This window comes from Tubulanus polymorphus, chromosome 4, assembly GCF_964204645.1.
Source record: "Tubulanus polymorphus chromosome 4, tnTubPoly1.2, whole genome shotgun sequence".
In the NCBI taxonomy this organism is placed as follows: domain Eukaryota; kingdom Metazoa; phylum Nemertea; class Palaeonemertea; order Tubulaniformes; family Tubulanidae; genus Tubulanus; species Tubulanus polymorphus.
In genome coordinates this window covers 6,136,214-6,160,163 of record NC_134028.1, presented here as the reverse complement: position 1 = coordinate 6,160,163, position 23,950 = coordinate 6,136,214, and the positions used below count along the sequence as shown (strand labels likewise).

The 23,950-nt window shown below is 38.9% G+C and overlaps 1 protein-coding gene across 3 annotated transcripts in view; it reads right to left on the bottom strand.

Annotated features, from left to right (window-relative positions):
* The window catches only part of LOC141903306 (uncharacterized), a 30,608-nt gene extending 9,143 nt beyond the window's left edge, over positions 1–21,465 (bottom strand). For 2 of the 3 annotated variants that reach the window (XM_074791407.1, XM_074791409.1), the window contains exons 1-15: positions 21,349–21,465; positions 20,520–20,800; positions 17,053–17,145; positions 15,090–15,224; positions 14,012–14,125; positions 10,140–10,219; positions 7,899–8,010; positions 7,748–7,805; positions 7,227–7,321; positions 6,592–6,741; positions 6,051–6,365; positions 2,559–3,939; positions 2,090–2,143; positions 1,648–1,767; positions 337–517 (exon numbers count right to left, since the gene is read on the bottom strand). In XM_074791407.1, the coding sequence (XP_074647508.1) occupies positions 337–517; positions 1,648–1,767; positions 2,090–2,143; positions 2,559–3,939; positions 6,051–6,365; positions 6,592–6,741; positions 7,227–7,321; positions 7,748–7,805; positions 7,899–8,010; positions 10,140–10,219; positions 14,012–14,125; positions 15,090–15,224; positions 17,053–17,145; positions 20,520–20,615 (2,984 nt within the window). In that variant the 5' untranslated portion in view covers positions 20,616–20,800; positions 21,349–21,465. Of the gene's footprint in view, positions 1–336; positions 518–1,647; positions 1,768–2,089; positions 2,144–2,558; positions 3,940–6,050; positions 6,366–6,591; positions 6,742–7,226; positions 7,322–7,747; positions 7,806–7,898; positions 8,011–10,139; positions 10,220–14,011; positions 14,126–15,089; positions 15,225–17,052; positions 17,146–20,519; positions 20,801–21,158; positions 21,173–21,348 lie in introns of those variants that run through there. The other variant, XM_074791408.1, reaches the window with a different exon arrangement.
* Positions 21,466–23,950: the final 2,485 nt, after the last annotated feature.

Sequence of the window (23,950 nt, the reverse complement as noted above, 5' to 3'; positions counted from 1 at the left end):
ATCTATAGCCGTGATCACACGAGCATCATGGTCAGGAAAAACTGTTCATACCGGTGCCAAACCGGCCTGCGCCTGTTTGACCAAAAATGTCAGACCAGACCCGAGCCAAATTTTAAATTGCAACTGGTTTCCGAAGTCATAGTTCCGAAGTGTTAAAGCATTGTTAAGAATCAAGTGAGTGGTTTACGTATGAACGCCCTCTCTAAATTAGGTACCGGCAAAATTCGTCTCGGGCCTGATCCATGCCAATTTGGCCCGGGTCAAATCATCTCTGTGTGATCACGGCTTATATCAGCAGTTATCACTTATATCATCATCATCATCATCATTAATTACCTATGATCTGAATTTGATTCGCTCGGCGTTGATGACATCGTTGAATTACCGGAATCTTGACGCATCATTATACGTCTGTGCAGACTACGCGTTCTCATCACGCACGTATTGTGTTTCATCTGCGCGTACATGTGAGCCTGGTTATCTATGTACGGTATATCCATAGCCTGTTTCAGACAAACTGTAAATACAGGAGAAATTATCAGATTACAATTTAAAATTCAAATTATTCCATCACTAGAGCCGCAGGTTTTACATACGGCAATTAACTTTAACCAAGGCCCGGTTTTAAAGACCGGTGTTAACTTTAAACTTTAAACAGAGGGATAACTCAATTAATTCCCAATTGAGTTTATCCTAAGAACCCAGTTTTATAGGCTGGTATTATCTTCAACCCAGGGGTTCATTCAATTGAAATTGAATTGAATAAACCCCTCATTAAAGACAATACCACTCTATAAAACCGGCGTCAACTCAATTCATCATCAGTTAACCCTTGGGTTAGAGTTAATAAGTTATATTAACAATGCCTGGTAGCTACACATCTAGCCTTCTAGGGCCGGGCTGTAGTTTGTTGGATCTCACAATCCCAGCATGCTTGAATATGGATAAACTAGGAGATGGGTTTGAACCTTACTACTGCGCCATCAAGTTTGAATCTCAGCACGAGAGAGGATGGGTCCACTGGTACGGTAATTCGTTGCGTGGTTACCGGGTTCAAGCCTTTCAAGATGGGATGTCATATTCAGTGATTAAGACAGGAAATTAATCTCAAGTCATACAATGGTTACGCACAAAATATAATCGTGTTGGTCGGTCGATAGAATGAATGTATACAGCTGTTGCTAATCATGCGATAAAATATCCGATCAACAAACTTTGATTAATAATCATTTTTTGTCTCGGGAGGAATAAATCGATAGCTCTACAACACTTAAACGATTAATAACCGTTATGTTTTCAGAGTGTATTACAATCATGCATTGAATGCAAAACAATAATGCTAAGATGAAAAGTCGCTTAATGTCATTTCATCGATAGGGGAGATCACAAAGTTTAAAGTGGCCGATACTTTTTTTGATGTTTACCCCATTCTATCCTATCGTTAGTAAACTTGCAAGTGCACTAAATTCTCCAAAAAACTAAATAAAACAGGCACATGAAAGCAAACGCCTATTCTATGAATGAATGGAAAAAGAATTTCATTCACATCAAAGGCACTGACTCAACTTTAAAACAACTTTACTCAAACAACTTAACTCAAAAACCTAAGTCATTTGTCACGATATTTTATGCGTTTATTACACTTACTGGTCGCCTGTGTGCAGAACATTAAAGCATTATGCAGGTCTCCCGATTCTTCAGTTCGCACGGACTTTTCCATCAAATCTTCCGCTCTCGTGCACAAGTGTTCGCATTGACTTTGAAAACCTGAAATTAGCCATTTTCAGAATTTGTTACACACGACACAGTAGCGAATTGATAAGTTCGCCCGCTAACAGGGCGAAACACCTGATAAACAAACAATTTACGCATGACTCATATAACTCTCTGAGTCATTATTGAAACTGATAACTGAAAATTACAATATTTCTATTCATATATTAAAATACGCCTGCATACAATACACTTTTTTGTTTGTTTAGCACCGTATTCTCATGAACTTCAATCATGCACCAGAATACAATAAGTACTCCTTTCCCCATCTTTGCATTATTCACATCCAGGAAGTATTAAAAAATCATTGTCTTACCTTTCTTCTCGAATTCTGACACATCGCCGTAGATAGGATTACTGTTTGTATTGCCTAAAAATATCAAATGAATTCTTATGACAATTCCGTATATATTCTCTGGCTATAGATACTGTTGTTTTTGCATTGACTGTATTCGTTAACCTGTTAAAGCTACTAGGACATTAATAGCAAAAGCTTGTATCTTATACTAATAAAACTAATAAACCTATAAAAGTACGACTGGTTTCAACAATTTTCCACAATACAAGGCCAGTTGCTGAAAAGTTGGTTAGAGTTAACCAGTGGATAGTTACAATTAAAAGTTCATTGTTTCTATGGTATTTATCCGCCGGTTATCTTTAACAACCTTTTGAGCAACTGGCCCCTAGTATGAAAACTTTATAAAGCTCTCGTTCATACCAAATGACCAAATATTGAAAAAGGTTTCAAATCGATTTCACTCTAAGTTTTTAGAAATTCTACTCACCGTTATTTCTGTTGTTATTCTGTCTGTATGTCTGCTGTTGCTGCTGTTGATAGTGAGGTTGACCGTTGTTAGATGGCGCCGTAGTCGGTGAATCGACCGACATACTACTCGCCGAACTGCGATCACCGGCGCTCCCGCCGCTACGATACCCGGAATCTTTCTGCGAGTCCAACGACGTATCGTCGCGTTCGGGAATGACGACTTTCAGAGCGTTCTGATGACGATGCGCCGTCGTCGTTTGAGAGCGCGGCGCCCCCTGCGGCGCAGTTTTTGCCTGCACGCCTTGTCGCATCAATATCGCTTCGACCGTATTGCGACTGATATAGTTTTTATGATCCGGCGATGCGGGGCCGTTGTTTTTACGACTCATCGATTTCGACGCGTCGATGACGACGTTTCGCGCGCCGTCCGGCTGATCCATTTTCTGTATGCTGTACGATTTACTCGCCTTCGCCGCCGAACGCTTCGGACGCGGTAAACTCTGATATCCGTTATCGATGTACGTGCGACTCGGTTGCGGATACGACGAGTCGTCGCATGTGCGTCCGGCCGGCCGTGTCCACGCGTCGGCGGCGAACCTCACCGAACGCGGGTCGGCATCCGCGTCGAAACAATTCAAATTCCCGTCGACCGACTGCGCGCGCGACACGAGCTTCTGTCCGCGGCGTAAATCGCCGTCGTTTCGCGACGACGATAGCAAATTCTCGCTCGAATTACTCTTTTCGGCGATTCGCGGTTGCTGCGGCGAACTGCGTGCTTCTTCCGCGCCGTTCATGTGAAAGCGTATGATATCGGCGTGCACTTTATCTTTGTTCTTCTTGAAACTCTCTTTCCGCACGAGATCTTTTGTTTTCGAGAACAGCTTCTTCGATATTCCCGGCGATTTCGGCGGCTGGCCGGAGACGACGTTCGTATTCTCCGTACTAGACGTCGACGAATTACGCGTGCGAGCGATTTCCGATTTCAAACTTTTCAGTTTCATTTTACGCTGATGAAAAGGACTCGGCGGTTTGCTGTTGCCGTTCGTCGAGTTTTGTCGACCGATCGACTTCGTGCGTCGACCGGACGAGATCCCCGCGTCCGAGCTACTGCTCCCCGCGTCGCTGCCGTCGCGTGGCGATAAATGCTGGCTGTTATACTGACGATGCCAGTTTTCGTCGATAGGTGGCGGCGGCGGCGGGAACGAGTCCGTCTGATAGCTCTGAACGCTGGCGTCGTCGTCGAGCGCTATTTCGCGCGGTTCTAGATTGTTGTCGACTGCGAACAGGAAACTGCCCTGGCGTTGATGTTCGTTCATGCGATTCGAGATGTCGATATCGTTTGCGTGGCGTTTGATATCGTCAGGTCCAGGAGTGACCGCTCGGCGTCGGGGTGGATTCACCTGAAAATACCGAAAAATTTATTATGAAACTAGGGCTTCTAACCTCTGAAAAGTGTGAGCAGTAACAAAGTTTCTCAGTAACGTTTCAACGAAACATGAGAGAAAATGTTTGAATTAATCAGTTGTCAACAGTAAGACCTTAACAAATCAAATCAGTATTTCTAACACTTATTAATTCAAGTTGTAGAAAAATCAGAAAGCTTATTTTGACGAAAATATGACCGATTGTTCAAACATTCGAATAATTCATCTCACTTAATTCATACAACCTCCTGTAGAATCTGATCGAATCTAATAAGGGAACCGTCTGAGACTATTATCAATTGAATTCGGGTAATTTAGCCACACCAGACATCGTAGCGGGTGGGAGGAGGGAGAAACACTGTAATCAATCGAATTATACCGAATAAAGGTTGTTTTTCAATTGATAGCGATAAATGAACTTTAACCACTGATTGTCTGCGGTATTGTTTTACTCTTTTTTTGCACCATTTCATCTCGATAGCTCGCAGTCTATTTACGTAGCCGATAATGAGAATATCATAAGCCGACATATGGAAAATATTGCGGCTAGGAAAAAGGACGATGATTTGGCTGAAGTCCAATAATAACATCAACAGATGATATATAGATGCATTATACATTAGAACGAGCAACATGTTGTAGAATTGTTATACGAAATCAATTGAATGATTCAATGCCAATAGTGTTTAACACTATACCACTTTTTACACATCCAGGCTCAGACCCAGAGCGCTTGGAGCACGTGATTTCTTTGCACTTTCACCATGCCCGTTGGAAACTACAATGGCAATAATTTTCAAGGAACTTTTTTTACCCACAACTAACAAGATAGCAGCAGTCTGCAGCACGAGATTCAGTTTATAATCTCTGAAATGTCCCTCAAGTGCCTGGAAATTGTATGAAAACGCATTGAAATTTCAAAATTTTCCAGACCCTGGTTTTGCTTGCACAGAAAACTTAACACGCCCTTGTTCAGTATTGTCCCTTTTGATTTCTTGCCCTGGTCAAAGTCTGCCCCAGGATCCACCCCTTACTCAAATGGGTATTCTACTCCGATTGTGGGGTCGAAGCAATAGTGAAAGTTCATTCACAGTTGAGAATGTTCAACTCAACTACAATCACCTTATTCTCAATATGTTCCATTAATTCATTCATTGATAAGGGTGATTTCTCTGCAAATCTATGCACACTTGGTGACCCATCAGCCTTACTGAGATTTGCACGTATTTTTACGGGCACGTACATGTAAATGTAAACACAAACTGCACGGTGAACTGACCAGGTTAACGCAGATAAATGACGCTTCCAAGATTTTCTCGTTCATGTCGAAGATAACGAAATCGACTTGACTGTCACACATTGTTGACTGTTCCACTAGAGATCTATCAGTGATGATAATTATGTATATGTATTTAACCTGATAAACACTTTGAGTTGTTGAACTTGCGACTCTCCTGAGAGCTTCATTCAATCTCATTTCTGTCTTTTGCTACATGTCTTAATATTTGGGCACTTGTGTTCTTACGATCAACTGATTTCACTGGAACTCGTCGAAACATTGACAAATATTTTGTTGAGTATGTTTCCCCAGCATTTAGTCCATTGTTTCTCAGTCAAACACTTCAGTTTTAGTTATGATTTGACTCTTGAGTTTAAGTAATTGAAAATAGATTGATTTTCATGTCCTTGTGTCAATTTAAACTCGAATTAAACCCAAAACTGCATTAATAGCTGCGTAGACAGTCGAATCGAGTGCAAAATCCAGCGCAAAACTAAACCCATTACAGCGCATAAAGGCTTGGTTCAACGAGCAAAAACCTCATCAGACATGTTGTTTCCCTGACATGATCTGAGAGTCCAATCAATTAATACATGCAAATACGTAAGATATAGAAGGAAACTGTTTGATTTTTCGCGCAATCTCGACAAATTTCCCTGATTTTCCCCTGAGTATGCGGTAAGTGGTCACACTGATAAATAGACTAGATATGGTCCCTGAATAAACCTAACAAGCTGCCCTTAAATCTCGTCTCACCTATGTGTTATCACCTACAGAGTTCTATCTAGACTATAACTGTGAAACTCACCTGTGAATGTTTTTGTATTTCCCACGGCGTCGGCGTGATCGCTCGTCTCGCGGCGTCGGCGAGTTTCACCGTCGAGTCGGACGACGCGCCGCTCGACCCTCCCCCGCGACTCGGGCTGCCGAGGCTGTCGACGCTCGACGAGCGGCTGTGATTGCGTCGATGCGGTCGGAACGTGTTGCGTGGCACGATCGTCGTCGTCTGCGGCGCCGTGTGCGTGTTCACGACCGTTCCTTCCGGATTCGCGTACAACAACAACAGAGGCTGATAGTGAGATTTACAGCATTTATCGATCACCGCTTGCCACTGGTCACCCACCTGAAAAAAAATAATTCAAATTTTCAAATTCAAACTTCAGTCCGGATACCATCGTAATGTTGGTTCAGGGGCGAATCTAGGGTTAACGGAAAGGGTTGTCCACTAATGGAATTTAGAGCCTTTTTTCGAGCTTTGCGGCAATCTCGTTGCTCGCATAAACTATGATTTCTTAGAACTTCTTTCATGGTAAAACAAGCTAATTGCCATATTCATTTCATATACCGACCTCCTGAATTGCGGCGTCGTCGAAATAGATCCATCGTTTCGAATGCGTATGTCTGACGAACGACGAGTAATGTTTACCGTAATACGCGACTACGCCGACCAGTTCAAACGTCGTCTCGTGCAAATACTCATTAGATACGTGATTATACAACTGAAAATAAGAGACCAGACGAATTATAGGGGGCGCCTAAAGGTAAAAAAAATACTGCATAGATTGATTATAGGGCACTTATTTTGAAATGTTGCCGGAATTATTAGTTATTTACAACTCTAAACCCATTCTATCTCATTTAGATTATCGAAAATCATCTGCCAGTTAAAGATTTGAGCAGATACTGATTCTAGGAATCAATTCATCGGTGATAAAAATATAAGACTGCGATAGATAAGGTAATACATTGTAATTTCATTTTTCCCCAAGTCTTAATGATTATAATTTCGCACATGTCGTCAGCCAGTGTGAACTGAATTGTTTCTTTGTGAGACTGTAGAGCTATTGTCTGCGTAATCGATCGATTTTCAGGATGGTTGTTTATTAGCACGGGCTCACAGGTCAATGCCTCCGTGTGGCCAGCCATCGGGAGAGGAAGAGAGAGAGAGAGGAAGAGAGGGAGGCAATCAATATTAGTCACTTACGTCTGTGAGTTTCAGATGAGTTCCGATCAATTCTCCGATATCCATTATATAGTTCATACTCGGTCGATCCGTGTCCCAAACTAAACCGACGCTCACTGAAACCGAAAGCATACAGTATTTATTCATCATCGGTTGAGTTTGTGAAAATTTTACGAATCGTTGCTAGGCGCGAGCAGGTAAATGAAACACAGACAGAAACACTTCCCGTCGTCAATCTACGATAATCAAGAACGTCAACATTGCCTGCCGAGAGTGGATTGACGACATCAATGTTCATTTCAAACTCAAATAAATCTAATTGATGAATCATTTCAGTGAATGAATTCATCCATTATATTAGATAGACTCCGATGTTTTCACTATACAGCAATGATTTTACACGAAGATGTTTTGCTTGAATTATAGGCCTTTTTGGATACATTGATCTATCCGGATCATCAAATAAATTTATAGTTCTTATTTATGGTTTTTAAAATTTGACGGTACTTCGGAAATTATCTTTGTTTCATACGTGAACTTACCAACATCCGGACAATTCCTTAAACTTCGATTCAGCAGCACTTTCTCCCCGCAAGATTTCTATGAAAAAGAATTAAAAAAAAAATGAAAATCTTTTGAAATTTACCAGAATAAAAGTAAAAGAGTTTAAGATTCAGATTTGCGGATACTTACCGGGCAATCTCTTACGTCACCAGACCTCATGGCTCTTCCGACCAGTTGACTGAATCGCTCTGAGGGGTCGAAATAGCTTCCCTCAGATTCGATCAAACTTTTGGCCTGCGAACTGAAAATATATCCGAAAAAATATTCATATTTTTGAAAAATACTGTCAAGAAACCAATTTTTTGATATCATGACCCAATACCAGAAAATGATCAAATAGGTCAATAGCTGGGCGCATGTGAAATCTGACTCAAAGTTAAAAGAAATCTAGGCCTATATAGAATCCCAAAATATAATCGAAAAATAATTTTAAGTCCAAAAATGTTCCCTTAAGCTAGATGTTTCAACTATATTCTTATCGTCCTGAAGATGACTATTAGATGACTATTAGAATATAATATATATACAACTAAAAATTTTTGGACTTTGATTATTTTCTATAGATTATCATCATAACACGAATATAGGGTTTTATCAATGCTTATCAAAATCAGTTATTTTTCATTCAAAACTGAGATAATTGATCCATGTAGATATCTAGATATCTAGGGGGCTGGTTTTATAGACTGGTATTAACTTTACCCCGGGGGCTAACTCAATTTTTTTTAATTGATTATTATTATTTCAAGATTTTCGGAAAATTATTTGTTTACTATAGGAATCTCCATTGTCCTGTTTACAGGACTCTTTTCACCTGCACCTTTCGTTAATGAAAAAATGAATTTGAAAATCTTATTCAGCTGAAAAACCTTTTCAATCCTTTCGAAAACATATATAATGGCCGAACTACGCGGGTTAAGTATGTTTGCATTTACTTAAAACCTAATCAGAAATTCAACTCAGGACGAATGCCCGTATAAGAGCGTTAACACCATCGGAATCAAAAACCCGTGAAACGTTTCTAAGAAAGTACTGATCGCGCGAGTGGTGTGTGTGGTGTGTGTGGTGTGTGCGTATATATACGCAGTACACCTGAGTCAGTATTCAATTTATAGGGAACAAATAAATAATCGTAAAATCTCACACGTTCTGTGAATATAGGAACAACGCCAAACAAACTTCGGCAGTTTATGTAACGCGCAAACAACATGACAATGATTACTAATATTCTCCGATGTATTGTTCTTCAACAAAAGATTGAAGACTAATGGCTAAACTTCGTTAAAACCAGTTGACAATTTTGTTTTTATTTCTAGTTCAAAAACTCGAAAATTTACAGCGTAACTTAGTCCAGGGCCGGGTATAACAAAAAGTCTGATGCTTCGAAAACAGTTTGTTTCCTCATTTTGTTCCGATTATCGAAAAATAGCGACAAAAAAGCGAAATTTGAGTTTTTAAGTTTCATAAAACTTGGCCTAGGTACTTAAAAACACTTTCACTTCTTACAAGAATGCTTATATACGAAAACGTCTTTCTTCATCGTAATCAAAATATAGTTCCGCGTAAACACTAACATGGCTTATCAAACGCGTGGGTTTCTGTCCAAACATATCTTCACAGAATGATAAGACAATATATCGCTATATTTTTAAGTTATCGCGATTCCGTACAAAGACTATCTTATTCAATATCAGGAGACACGCAAGCACCTGCAGGGCACGCTCGGTTGACAGGATTCCTGCGGTTTATTCAGAACAGTACGACAGCGCACGACTTAAAAACGCATACACACATATGCGTTAGTCAAACGTTTCTACCTGAGTAAACAGAACGCACGCAACAATGAAAGCCGTCTTTTATTCCGTCAAAATACCGGTAACACCGGTTCCTGTAAGTAACAGGATGTACTGAGAATAAAGTCCTGTGTACCGGGTACGAAAAATCCGAATCGTGAAAAAATAAAGCGATTAGAATTGACATTTTTCTCATAGGGACTCGCATTGTTATTTCTAAAGGTATCGAATCTCAAAATATTTCAGTTATACGACACCAATATTAGGTCCAGTATCAATTGCCCTAGTCTATATATCTGTGTATATCACACCCATACCCAGGGGTGGGGTGCATTGGGCGCGAAGAAATTTTCAAAATTTTCCTTATCTTGATTCATTAATGTGAGACAATTGACATTACTAAAATCAATGTCTTTCGTGATTTCATTTCGTTCGTTAAAAACCGGTTAATTTTCAACCATTTTTAACCACGTTTTTCCATAATGACCGCATAATCTGTAGCCAACAGAGAGGTTTAAAACAAGGTTAGCTGAAAAACATTTTCAATTGTTTCGAGGTCTTATTTTCTGATACTTACACAAGAGCCGAGGTCGGCACGTATAGGACTAGCTGGTTGAAAGCGAACGGTTCATTCTTCGCGCCACACGGGCAAATTATCTGAAAACGCAAAACAAATAGAAATGTTAGACAAACTTTCACTGCGCAAACATTTGGGCCTTTTACACACAGCAATATGTGTTCACTATGGGATCCATTGATTCAGAATTCATTAAGAGATTTGAGAAGAATCGCAAATCCTATTATACACTACTCAGGGTGAGTGAGGGGTGAGCGAGGGGTGAGTGAGGGTCCAGGGAAATGAAAAGACAAGAGGGCTAAGATAATTTTCTGTATCTAAAATTATAAAGTATAGCTACGTGATTGTCGTGACCAAATTTGTTGATAGATTGATAACACTGTAAAGTGAGAACTCGGGAACATATGTTAAAATCAAACCATCCTTTGTTGTCAGTATCATATTTCATTTGAAAATTAAGCAGACATATTCGTAAAAAAAGGACGAGCTTATCGGATTTCGGCTATTATTCGTTTGTCCCTAAAAGTAACCGTGCGCAATCCTGAAGTTTTAAGAAGGAAATGCCACAACTCTATCATATCCTATTATAACGACCACAACCAGTGGCAAATAGCCAAAACGCAGCGCTGTTTAAGGACCTCCTTCAGGGTTCTCGCGAATTCCTATCATTCACAAGATGAATAATCGAAAATATTTCACTTTTCAAAGCACGCGATTCGCGTCGATTAACAATTTTCCTTACGAATAATTAAACCACTTCGTTGAACAACAACTTCAGACAAAATAGGGAAAAAATCCCATATATATATATATATCGGTCTGTCCGAATCTTATCCATTCTTAGGAATGCGATATTTTAAGATACGAGTCCATCCTAAACTTCCATTTCATATCAACTCAAAATGCAACCTATGTTCATATTAATGCAGTCATATTATAATATTAATCTATATATACATATAATGATATATAATATAGATAACATTACATATATAAATGATATATGTAATTTATCTTTATCTAAAATGATATATATATACATCATCATAAAAATCGAGACAAGCCACATCCACACCTAATGCAGAAACTGAGAATTCGGATTATGACGCTACGATTTTACAGCCCCCATTAGCCTAATAGCATCCGTAACCATGGCAATGATGGCAGGAGAGAATTTTTAATGGAACCATAAGATTCAAATCGTATTTTTTGATTTGCCATATAGGCCACCGGGGAGAGGGGTTTGGCTCAGAGCGGGACAAACAATTAGCTAAATAAATACTTCGAATGAAAATAATGTTATAACACGACTTCAGGCACCAGGAATAATAAACACGACATAAATTAATTTTTCCTACTTTATCCGATTGAGATGGTTAAACCAAATGTTTTGTTTATGAAAGCTCAGTAGTCGAAATCGAAATGATTTTCTGCCCAAAATCTTCCAAATTTTCCTGACAAAAAATCTACAGGTTTAATGAAAGAAATATATAATATATATATTTGACCTGTATCGGCTCTTCAGAGTCGAATTTGCTCCTACCACATGTAAATTTGGCTCGGACCAGGTCCAATGTTTTTTTGGTTTGGCTGCAAAGACACGGGCCAATTTTGCACCTGTGTAAATAGTTGTTCCGGGCCTAATTTGGCAAGAATGTGTGATAGCTACCAAAATTGGTCAGATTTTTCGGAAGGTTTGACTGTTTCAAAAGAATTTTGGCTCAGAGAAATTTCAAAAAAGAATTTCAGAATTTTGGCTCCTTTGAACTACCTGCAAGCACATTGTATACGAAGGTATGGAGCTGCCACTTTATAGATTAATTGACCCAGAATCGCGGAGGACTTACAGGTGTGATTATAATCGATGCGAGAGCTAGAACGCGAGCCATAAAACATTTCTCGATCGAAAGCATCTGATCGTAAAATAAATATAGACACTGCGCCTGCTTACAGCGCAAACAACAGTCGAGATGAAATATATCGGATATAAAAAAGAACTTCAAACGATATTCCGGGCCACCACTTTCCACCCATTTACAAACCCCCCAAATTTTCTCAGATTTTTTTAGTTGACTTCATAAAATTCCCTCAGTGAACTATAGAAATAGGCATATAACTTCCTCTTCCCCATTAAAAAACCCTCACCAGAAAAGCTGGCTACGCCTCTGCAAGGCTTAGAACGAATACTGATCATCGGAGTTCGTTTTTATAGACATTTTTATAGCTCTTCGTCACAATGGTTAATAAGAAATGATATTACGCACATTGTTATTTCTCTGTACGCGTACACAATAGACGCATCGGCAAAATTGAATCGATTTTTTCCTCGGCGCTCGGTGATATGATTGGCGAGGTATCCCCCGTATATGCGTCACAGTGCAACGGCCCCCAGCGATACATATATTCATGCCTCGGTTTTTTCGATGGTACTTATGCGACGACATTTACCGATATCAATTTTTATTAATAATTCAATCGCGCACGCGTTTACACTTCAAGCAGACCCTCGTCTAAATGTTTTCGACAGTTCGATAAATTATTCAAATTCAAATGTTTCATTGTCCTTTTCCTTTTGTTTCAGCGTACCTATCCCCGACCCAGATTTTGTTTCCAAAAACAGTGATCCCTGATTTTAACTTGTGATTACACAAAATTCACTGAGTGAATCAGAGAAATTTTAGATATAAAATGTAAAGTGGTAAGCATTGTTCAGTATTGAGTGAGAGGTTTTCAAATTTTCAATCTGGACTACTGGGTATATCCAATTACAGGAGGCTTAACACGAAGGAATTAAACCGATTTTAACATTTTCAGTTACATATTGAAGTTACACTGACTATAACTCATATGAATATATGATAACGTATTATCTTCAACACGTGTACACGCATCCATAATTCGAAACTGATTTACATTTCACTGTCGTTTATTTTCATATATGCCATGTCACGTGGAAATAAAAATGAAAATTAATCCGAAAGTGCGACGTTCAATATACAGATAGCAGGAATCCAGGGTAGTTTTTGGCTTCGGCCCAATGCTAGCCCATTTTACGCCCGGGCAATTTCAGGTAAATACATTCGGAATAAAAACGACTTTTTAATGTTCAAACGAGTTTGAACTTATTTTGATTTATCTACCGACCTAATACGCATGTATATATGAATTCGTACCAATTATTTATCTAGGACCGATTTTTTTTGCTGCGTACACTAGCAGAAGGTAATAAACCGTACACGGCTGACCATATAGAGTAATAAACCTGATTGATATCAGCTAAGCGGATCGAGTACAACTAAAATTAACGCATGGCAATCTAGACCCAACGCACTGACCAATCATTGCTCTATGATTGCAGTTGGCAGATTAATCAGCTGACAGTATGAACCAAGCGATAGAGGTGAATATCTAAAATTGGAAATAGTCATCGAAATATCGTGACAGTCACTATGACTTTACTACAAGTAGGCCCGACCTCAAAAGTAAAGATATGATATAAATATATTCAAAGATTAAGGAACATATGCGTTCAGAATGAAGGGGGCGAGTGATGTCATAGCTTACATCACTATTCTAGATATGGCTACCGTTGTATGAGAACCATGTGCTGTGTCACACACACACACATACGTATTTACATTTTTAATCGAATATTACATACGAACATCTGTGACGTTAAACTATAGAACAATAAACCCTATCAATATCCAAATGAACACGTCACACAACTGGCACAACGTGGTAAGCACGAAACCAAGAAACAAACTTCTCAGGATAAAGTTTCCGGGAGCCCATGATTTCTACGTCTCGTGATATGTCAGCGGCGATAAAAATCCGATCGGAGAATTTCGAACGGAAAAACTTAATCTTACCTGTTCAACGATGCTCATTCCGAATTTCTGATGAGACACGCAATGCGGCGCCTTGCATCGGTCCTCGGGTTCTTTGTTGGCGACGTGGAAGTGAATCTGATACAAAATATTTTCCTGTAAAAAGACAACAGAGAATAATAATAAGAGTAATAATAATAGAGAATAATAATAAGAGTAATAATAATCTTCATAATCAGAGAAACAAAATAACACGGTTATTCGAGAATTTAAACGTGTTAAAAATTAATTCAGCGTTTTCCTTAGAGTTTTTTCTACACACCAAATTTCTCGTTGATTTATTCAAGTAATCCATCGTTTTGTCGCGAGAGGAGAAAAATAGACCGAAAAAGAAATACGGAGAACGAAAGAAGGGGCTGCAATCACTGCCTATCCAACCCGGACACAACGCAAAAATCTACTGATCAAAATAGTGATCTATCGCTCGAATGGTTAACACATGACTAAGCGGTGATCAACGAAATACCAGAACATGATTTCTTATGATGATATATTCCACATCGCCCAGTACTAGACTCGCTCTATCATATAGAAAGAAATCGTTTTTCCTAAAGATTAGATGAGAATCAACTGTTTTTACTTCGGCGGCGTAAACAGTATTTTCCAAATATAAATCACAACTGTCAAACTGGATTTGGAGATTTGACTGAATGACATGTAACTGGGGCGGTTCTAGGATCAACTGTATAGCTTAGCACAACCATGAACTAAGGGCATGGTCCACGACATACCCCAAAACATTTTGAAAATTCACTGCTTTTCGTTAAATTTCCAAGCGAGGCCAAGGGTGCAAAACTTTCAAGATGCTAACACGTGCCTCTGGTGCTAATACCCAAATGCGCGCCAGTGTAAAGCCCAATGCACGCGACACAGGGAAACGCAGAAACAGGAAACAGAAAAATGTTTCGGAGGATTTCCCTGTATCATGTGCACGAGAAACATAGTTTCGGTAACAATTTTTTCATGATCAAACATATATGTTTCCCTGTTTCTGTTTCCATATTCCCCTGGGCTTAACCGGGTCAAACGCAATTTTCGTTAACGGAAAATGAAAACTTACGAAACATTCGGCGGCGTCGTCCATGTCGCCGACTTGAAATCGCTGTTGATCCAAGAATGTGTCGGCCAGAGCCTTCCTCAACTGATCGGGAGGAAGAACAGTCTGGTCGCTGTACTGAAACTGCGTAAATATCACCTACAAAATAAACATAACGGAATTGAATAAACAACACTGGTTTATAAAACGGCGATTTAACCATGATATCACTGTGGTAAAAGCGATTGATGGAAATTTTCATGATGGAAAGTGGTGGAGATTCTTATGATCACCTCTGTGATTTCAGGAATTGGATTGTCCATGGACTCTAGTCGATGGATTGTCAGGGCGAATTAATAAATTAACGGATTGGCTCGGAGATATCCTTTTCTCGAATTGTATTTATGTGTGTATATTAATCATTTGTTATTAGAGAGAATAAAGCATTGATATTCAATTGTAATTGATATGTAGAGTCAGACTAGACTCAGCTTGAGTTGGATTTTTTTTCGGGAATTTGAATATCTGCGCGAATTAAAAAATTGTAACCAATAATGCAATCCGCCCCTGCTCGAGTCAGATTTGTTTAATGATGAATATTTATCCGACTGGAGTGAGATCCGAATAGGCGGTTTCGAAAAAAAAGTGATGAATCTCTGATAAATGCAAGTTGGCGGGATCGAAATCGAGTGCAATCTACAGTACACTAAAAATCTCTCAGAACCAGCAGATAATGATGCACAAGTATACTAGACTTTTGTAACCCATTCTTTAAACAGATGGCTATACCAGGTTTACCGAACATTTTCTAAAAACTACATTCAGGAGATGTTCGTACGGAGACTAGATATATAGCTTTTATATCGAAAAAAAAAATACATTCGTAAATTTGAATGGATTCGCTAATGACTACTTCCGTAACAGTAGTAGTGGGGTTGGCGGCGGCGGTGACTCATACCATATGTCACTTCAGATCGTAGCGTATATAAAACGATTTGATTGTATATATACGGACTATTTCATTCATCGGCTGAGTCGAAGTTTAAACCAATATTTGCCGTCGAAAGTTTCGAGTGACATCTTCACGACCGCCAAACCCGACCTGTATTATTACTCAGAGCGAATCCCCGAGATCGTCGGGGCCTACTTTACCTAGAAAGAGGCCCCGGTCCATAGACAACTACAGGAACAATCTCATCAAGCCTATACAATCGAAATATGAATGTCCGACGTAATTTCTATCAGAAATTCTCTCACGACTTATAAAAGACAAGGACCTATGTTCAGTACGTATGGCGCAATGACTGCCATCATGAATGGCATGCGTGCATCAAAGATGATAAAAAATAATATCAGTTGAAAGGATGAGAATTCAAGGTTCAATAGACCTGTATTTAAAGAAATGTAAGTTAGTAGACTATATGGATATGGTTTGAAATTACGCCTTCTCTAAAACCAAAGGGCAAAACTTTTGACTTATTAGGATATTTGGGTACAACTCAAGCTGGAAACCAAGTCTATAAAACTAGACCCATAATTATGAGACTAAGACTAAAACTAAATGAACAATAACAATTTCAAATTTTACACGCCTTTCCCATTTAAGTTATCTTTCAAAACTCAGCGTATCTCAAAAGGAATTCAAGCCATCCAGAAAGCAGTCCGCGTACCGTCACTATAGTTAGTGTTACCGACTGTGGTGAAACAGTACCGTGCGTGTGTCATCAGAGATGTCAATGTATACGACCAGTACACAGCAGATATTTCTAATCAATACACATCAGTACCACGCACCAGTAATACCGGTGTCTCAACACTGCAGCGCAATATTAATCGTATGAACAATTCGATGACTCAAATATCCAGCTATATTCAACAGGGCTTGAGGCGTATATTGCGGCTCTGTATACATATTTCTCGTATTATACATACAGAAGACCATTGCCCCCACACTTCTCCCGGCCCCGCGTCACCGGGACTTACTCACCTTCAGTGCGCAGAAAATACACGAATGGCCGACGCAAGCGTGGCCCGAAAGTATACGAAAGCTACGTCGAAAAACGTCCAAGTGCCATAGTACCTGAAAAGTAAAAGTGGAACCGATGTTAGAAATGTTAGCGACATTAAGTCTCAGGGGTCGATCCAGGGGGACTTGTGAAACTTGTACAAGTCCATCAAATTTTTTGAGTGCCCTTATTCATTTTTTCGACGAAGATAATTGGTTCATTTCAGTGTGGAGTACACCTAATACATGTATTATTGTCTTTAAGGACATCAAAGTGACCTTTTTGGATGTGATAAATTCTTCAAAACTGTCCCCTCAATGGAGGAGTCCACTTAATATTGCCTTTTGTACATCAAAGTACCCTTTTGGGACGTGATTAGTCCTTCAATATTGGCCTCTGAATCTGATATCAGTTTTTCTTGAAAATCAGGGACATGTTTCAGGGGACAGCGGAAAGCACAGACTGTTCCTGGCAGTCAGGGAGGTTGACAAGGCTCTGCCAGCAAGGGACACAATAGAATAGTTTTCGGAGTCTGTTCCTGATAATCAGGGTTGGTTAGATACAGGGCTCTTTGTGTGTCATGGGTATAGTAGAACATTTCCATTTCGAAAGAATGTTCCAAAAATTCAAGAAACATTTTCTAGTCTAAGATTAGAAGGACGGTGAAAGCATACATATTTTTCCAATCGAAATGACATTCCACAATCAAATGCTCGCTTAATTTAGCCGGAATTTCTTTTCAATGTATACCATACCGGCTACTAAGCGTGATTTACGGTGAACTAATGAGGGTTTTACGAAAAATTTATAACAGCCGACGCTATATTCAACGTGTAAAGAAAAGTCTTTGACAAAAGAAAGTACTATGAATGTCAAACGCTGCAATAGTACTGTCGAGTTATAGGTCTATTACTCATTCTAATACAATTTATGGCGACAATTCGTCTTTTCGAAAGAGAATCTATTCTACGCGAGGACTCGGCCGACATTTTATTGTAAGGTGCCCGGTTATATATTTAGAATCGTCACATTTTCGATCTTCCCTAAATTCCGAACAAAGGAATCGCGACGTTTATACGGAATCCGCGTCAACTACGCTGACGTTTTAGTTTTCGCTGGAAACCTAGAAATTTGTCTTCTAATTTTCGTGCATAGTTAAAATGCTTTGAAAAAAGATGACAGCAGGGGCTAACACTGTTAAACACTTTCGAATTTAGTCCCACAAGGGATCATTTTCTTTACGGAGCTCGGGCGCTAATTGAAAAGTAAGACCTTAGCTCGCCCCATTAACACCCTTATACTATTGATGACGTAATGATTCCAATTTCAAATCTTCGCTTAGTTAAATGGTGGCCCGAGAATGAATTTTTAGGTCTTCACATTTACACGCCAAACACAGTAGTGAACTCTATGCTAGTAGAGTGAGAGTCACAGAACAATAGCCCCCAGACAGCTGCAGGGCTCCCAGCTCACGGCTCCCGGGCAAGTGAAAGTAAGGTAGCCCCATATAACAATGGATAGCATCAACGTGTATTGTGTATGAAAAATTAATGTAATTGAAGACTTCAATCCGTGACCAAAATTGGTCACAGGTGATAATTTAGCGACCCCAACTGGCGGGTGCCATTTATATGGAGTTCACAAGTGTGATGACAATAGATGAAAGTGGAAGTATTCCACTACGGAATGTGCTACCAAAGCAGGAATTCAAATGAAACTTTATTTCCCACATCAGATCACATATTTATAAGCGGTGTGCATTTCATATATGAACAATTTCGTTTGATTAACACACACTGATAGTTGTAGTTTTTGGCCGTCGAAAAATTCAATTTCAAAGCGCAGGGTGACTTTACGCCTGAAATTTACGAGCAATTTCTATAAGCATGTAATAGTATTCATGTTGAATGATGTCAATATTTTTGATTGATAAAATTTATTCATTTTAAAATAAAATCTTGTATGTAGTGTGGACTGACTAGGCTCATTCTTCATGCAGAAGCAACATGAGTTGGGGCAAGGTAAGCTCGAGTTGAACTCTTTGCAACAAATACTGTCATGTGCAGAAAGGTAGGGGGTCCCGATAGACATAATCAGTGCACAAATCAATAATCTCACTCGAGTCAAATATTAACCCTTTACAAGTCATTAACGAACAACTGTGGAACTGGGCACAGATGACGACAATAAAATATAATCCCCGAACGTATTGTTAAGTAACATCGGCTGATGAGCCGGAACCGGTTGAAACGTATATCATCCGGCTCAATCAAAGATAACTAACACAAGCGAACGAACGATAAGCCCTCAATCGACTTATTATAAGCGTGGACATGTTATATCTCGGAATAAGAGGATTAATGTAAGAAATCTACGACGACCATCTGATGAAAATAACAATAAAATCATCGCGGTAACATCTGCGATCGATATCGGGGAAACAGTTGGACGACGACGACGTCTGTCACAGATTGTTTTTAGAAGTAAAACGCCGAGTTGTCTTCACAATCCAAAACGTTACTTATATGTTTACACAATTTTTAAGGATTATTTAGCATTGCGTGGTGATCACTTTTGACTTGCTTTTTTCCCTGACATGAAATTTGTTTTCCCTAGACTTGATCTGCCAAGAATTCAATCAATTAACGCAGTCAAATACGTAGGACATAGACAGTAACTGTTTGGACGAGAAAATACACAATATCCGTGTATGATGATGACGAGAGAAATCCCACAATAACGAAGCCAAGATTGAAAAATTTCTATATCAGAATGATTGTATTTGAGGAGCGACGTTTCGGCTATCGACTGTTAGCCATCGTCAGGCGTACCGAATGATGGCTAACAGTACTAATGAGCACGCCTGTTGATGGCTAGGCCTAATAGTTGTTAGCCGAAACGTCGCTCCTCAAATACAATCATTCTGATATAAAATTTTTCAATCTTGGCTTCGTTATTATGGGATTTCTCTCGTCAGAAACTGTTTGATTTTACGCACGATCTAGCAATCTCAACAAATTTCCCTGACTTACTGCTTCTTTTTTTACAAAATTCCCCGATTACCACATGACTTTTTTAAAAGAAAATTCCCTGACTTTTCCCCAATTTCCAGCTAAGTGGCTAACATGCGCTGATTCAGAAGGATTGATAGTTTATAAAGGCTGGTACTTCCCTCTTCAAAGGCTAGAATGCGTCACTCAAACATTCTCGGAGCCATTTTTAAGGACAAGGTCTTCACAAGGGCACTCGATGGACCAAAAAAAGGGCGATCATACAAAAAATCAGAAGGCAAAATAGTACAGACTAATGTTTGCACAATTTTTGTATTCTAAACCATACACATTAATAATAATTCTGACTTAAGTCAGAAAGGGTGCCCAGGCCACTGTAGAGTCAGATTTCATTACACATGCTTTGAGATTTATAGTCGACATTTTTTAATACACACCTGGACAGCACTGTTGAGAAAACAATTGTTTTCTCCCGGTTGGTTCTGCAATCCCTTCGGACAAGTTATAGACATTCTATTCCTAGGATTCTGCATTGTTTCGGCTTAATCATTAACATCAATATAGATATATATTACGAATTTTAACTTTAACGAATTAAATTAATCCAGCGCAAACGATAATAATCCATTCTGGTTGTAGTCTAGTCAGTTCGTCACTATTATGCACTCTTTACATTATAATCCATAACATTTCAGCTGTTGTTATGTCACGTCCATTCCTATAAGAAAAAAGACGGCATTTTATTTTTCATATTACCCACGCGAAATTCATGAAATATACGTAATCGGCAAAATTGGGGTTAACTTAAGAATTTGTTCCAGGAAAAATGTTGATGGTAGAATTAAAACGTTTGAAAAATTAAATTGAAACTATCTGATTAGCTAAAAATTGAAGAAAATAAGTTAAGAACTTTTGAAAGGTATCTCATAAAAAAAACCCTAAAAAACGTCTAACCTAAAAAAACGAATTATTTAAACAGAATGAAATTAATCAACTAAAATAATATTTAAGCACCACATACACTGATCCTCAGGATAAAGAGATCAATTAAGAATTTAACCTAACAAGCCTCTTACCCGTAGTTCTACATTTGTATATAGTTAGTATATAGTAATATAAAATAGGCCACGCCCCCGATGTTTACTCATTGAAACGTTTGACACGAAATTCCCGGAGACGCGCATAGAAACAGATTAATAACTAAATACATTCGAACGTCGCATTTAAACAATTTAGCACATTAAATTCCCGGTTATTTTAACTCACCGTGCGTATATTTTCGAATTAAGTCCGTCTCCTAAATCGCGAGTAATTTGATGAAATATGTCGCCGTATTTAGAGCGAGCCATCTACGGACGAGGACGGGTAGCGCCATGTTCACAGGTTGCCGCTGACGTCATTTGTCAGTCAATTTCTGCTGAGCGCGAGGGAAATCCCCTGTCGGCCGTCAGTAACACTAACGACAGGCGCATTCCAGCGGACCCGGACGAAATATCATTTTGCGTAGGAGGGGGACTGTCAGACTCCATCCGGATTGGCCCTAACGAAGTCACGTTTTATCATTGCATTATGCTATTCATATATATTCTATTTGCTTTCAGCAGTGGAAAAATATTTGCTTTCAGCAGTGGAAAATCATGCTAATTGAGTGACTAACCCGATCTAATTTCCAAAACGCGATTTGACTTGGTTTTTCTTAAATTATCTTAATAGATGGTTACCACACAGCCGCATTTTATTACCTTTTTGAGTGTCTTTAGTATAGTTTCTTACATTTTTTTAACCAGAGATATGCGCCTCCATGCCAGTGGGTTTACACAAACGGATGCCGAGCATCAGTCGCTTGACCCAGTTCTTACAATATTATGCACTTGATACGGGCAACGATCCGCCTATCCGAAAAGTTTAATTGGCGCGGAGTTCAAATTGATGAATCCAGAGCTTACTGACCACGGCAATAAAATCCAGCGGGAAATTAGGAAGTTAAAATGAACATTTTTTGAAACTATTTTCATCAGCGTTGTAAAATGAATATAAACATTTATTTTAATGTGTATCTATCAGTTTTACGATGTATTTATTGGACATATGATATTAGACCGAAGAAGGGTGGTAATAACCCCCCGATATATTTCTAAAAATGCCTTAATAATCAATTGATGATTGTGGGATTTTACGGCATATTACTGCATCACGGATAGGATTAGTGATTCGACATGTATGCTGTATATTGGGCCATATATTCAATAGACTCCACGAATTCGGCCGTTGAATCAAAACGATTTGTTTCGAAAGGCCGATTCATTAACCTGGCTCTAATGAACTTTCACACAAAATTTTATTGCTGCGGTTAATTAGCCAGTTTTTAATAGTGCCAGATAATTATACATGTTTAGGTGTTTTTAAGGGGATCAACTGGATTTCCGGATTATCGCGTTAAGTAAGACTGAATGGCGGGCTGACAATCACTGCTAATTACCGTGCACCCGTAATTGCGGCTACAGATAATTGTTTCAGCTAATTTGCCGCTACTTGCCACAGAACACGCAGCGCCCTGAGTGCGTAACTGACCCGTTAAAGGCCTGTTTTACACGAATAATTGTTCTCGTTTATTTCTTTGCCAGCTCACGGATTAATCATTATATCTAATCGACCCATACCGATTGATTTGTGGACAATCAACACCTGCCAAAAACATGAATGAAATTATCAACCCGCGCTCATAGCTCTTTTATGCTTAAGATGTAGGCTAGGAAGATTTAGGTTAAGATGTAGAAGAAACAGAAAACCCTAATGATTAAAAAGAGAGAACTAATCTTTTGAACTTCAAGGCAACGAATTAGTAACGAGCTTATATTCGAGGGAAGATTATCGTCTTGTTTTGAGAAAGCAACAAATTCAATTCCACATTTATGTAAAACCATTCAATTCAAAATTTATTTAAACTCATTCTTTATTGATATTTCTGAATAAATTGACATCATACATCTACTTAGACCAATTTGATTTTTAAGATGAGCTCCTGTTTCAATCACCAGAATGGCAATTTCGCCATTCCTCCAGCATGATTACCTGGTACCCTAGAAAGCCATATTCACCCGTAGAGGAGCTGGTTGTCGATTTCAAAGCATAACCTTAAATCCCTGTCGATAGGAAAATATTATCCGTTGCTTCGTTCATGGTTCAATTTGATATGTGAAACATGAGTGAGAATAGAGATCAAATATTCCATATCATCTAGAAAAATGTGCAAAAGCGTAACGTATTATTATTCACTTTAAACTTTCTTCATGAAAACCCACAGAAAATATTCCGATTAACCTTCGCCTGTTTTCGTTGATTATTATTCACAATTCTGATTTTCATTGTTTTCTCAACATTTTGAGTTGTTTGCACGAAAAAACTCGCGCCGGATTTTTACTTTTCTGTTGCTGAAAGCACTTTACAGCGGTACTTTTACATCGATCCTACTGTTCGAATCTATATTCCTATTCGTGTTAATGGGAAATTCTGACTCAAAAAGAGGCAGATGTGAGAAAAATAGTCAATGACATCCATTTACTGAGCGATACATCTACGCGGAAAATCTCTCTTAAAAACATTATTTCTATTCTCTTTATTCCCGATCCCAGAATTTTGTTTTTTAGTTAATCAAATTCTCGATGCGAAGGTTATAAGCATACGTTTTCTTTTGTATCGACTCAGTTATGATGTTGGCGTAAATGGCTATTACCTCGCAAGGCATCATCTGCCCACGCTCGATTTGAATATATATATTTTGTTAATCAGAAATCGTTAGACTCTTAACGTGAATGATGTTAAACAGTAGAAATAAAGGCAAGAGCTGCTACGCGGAAACTCTTCAGTA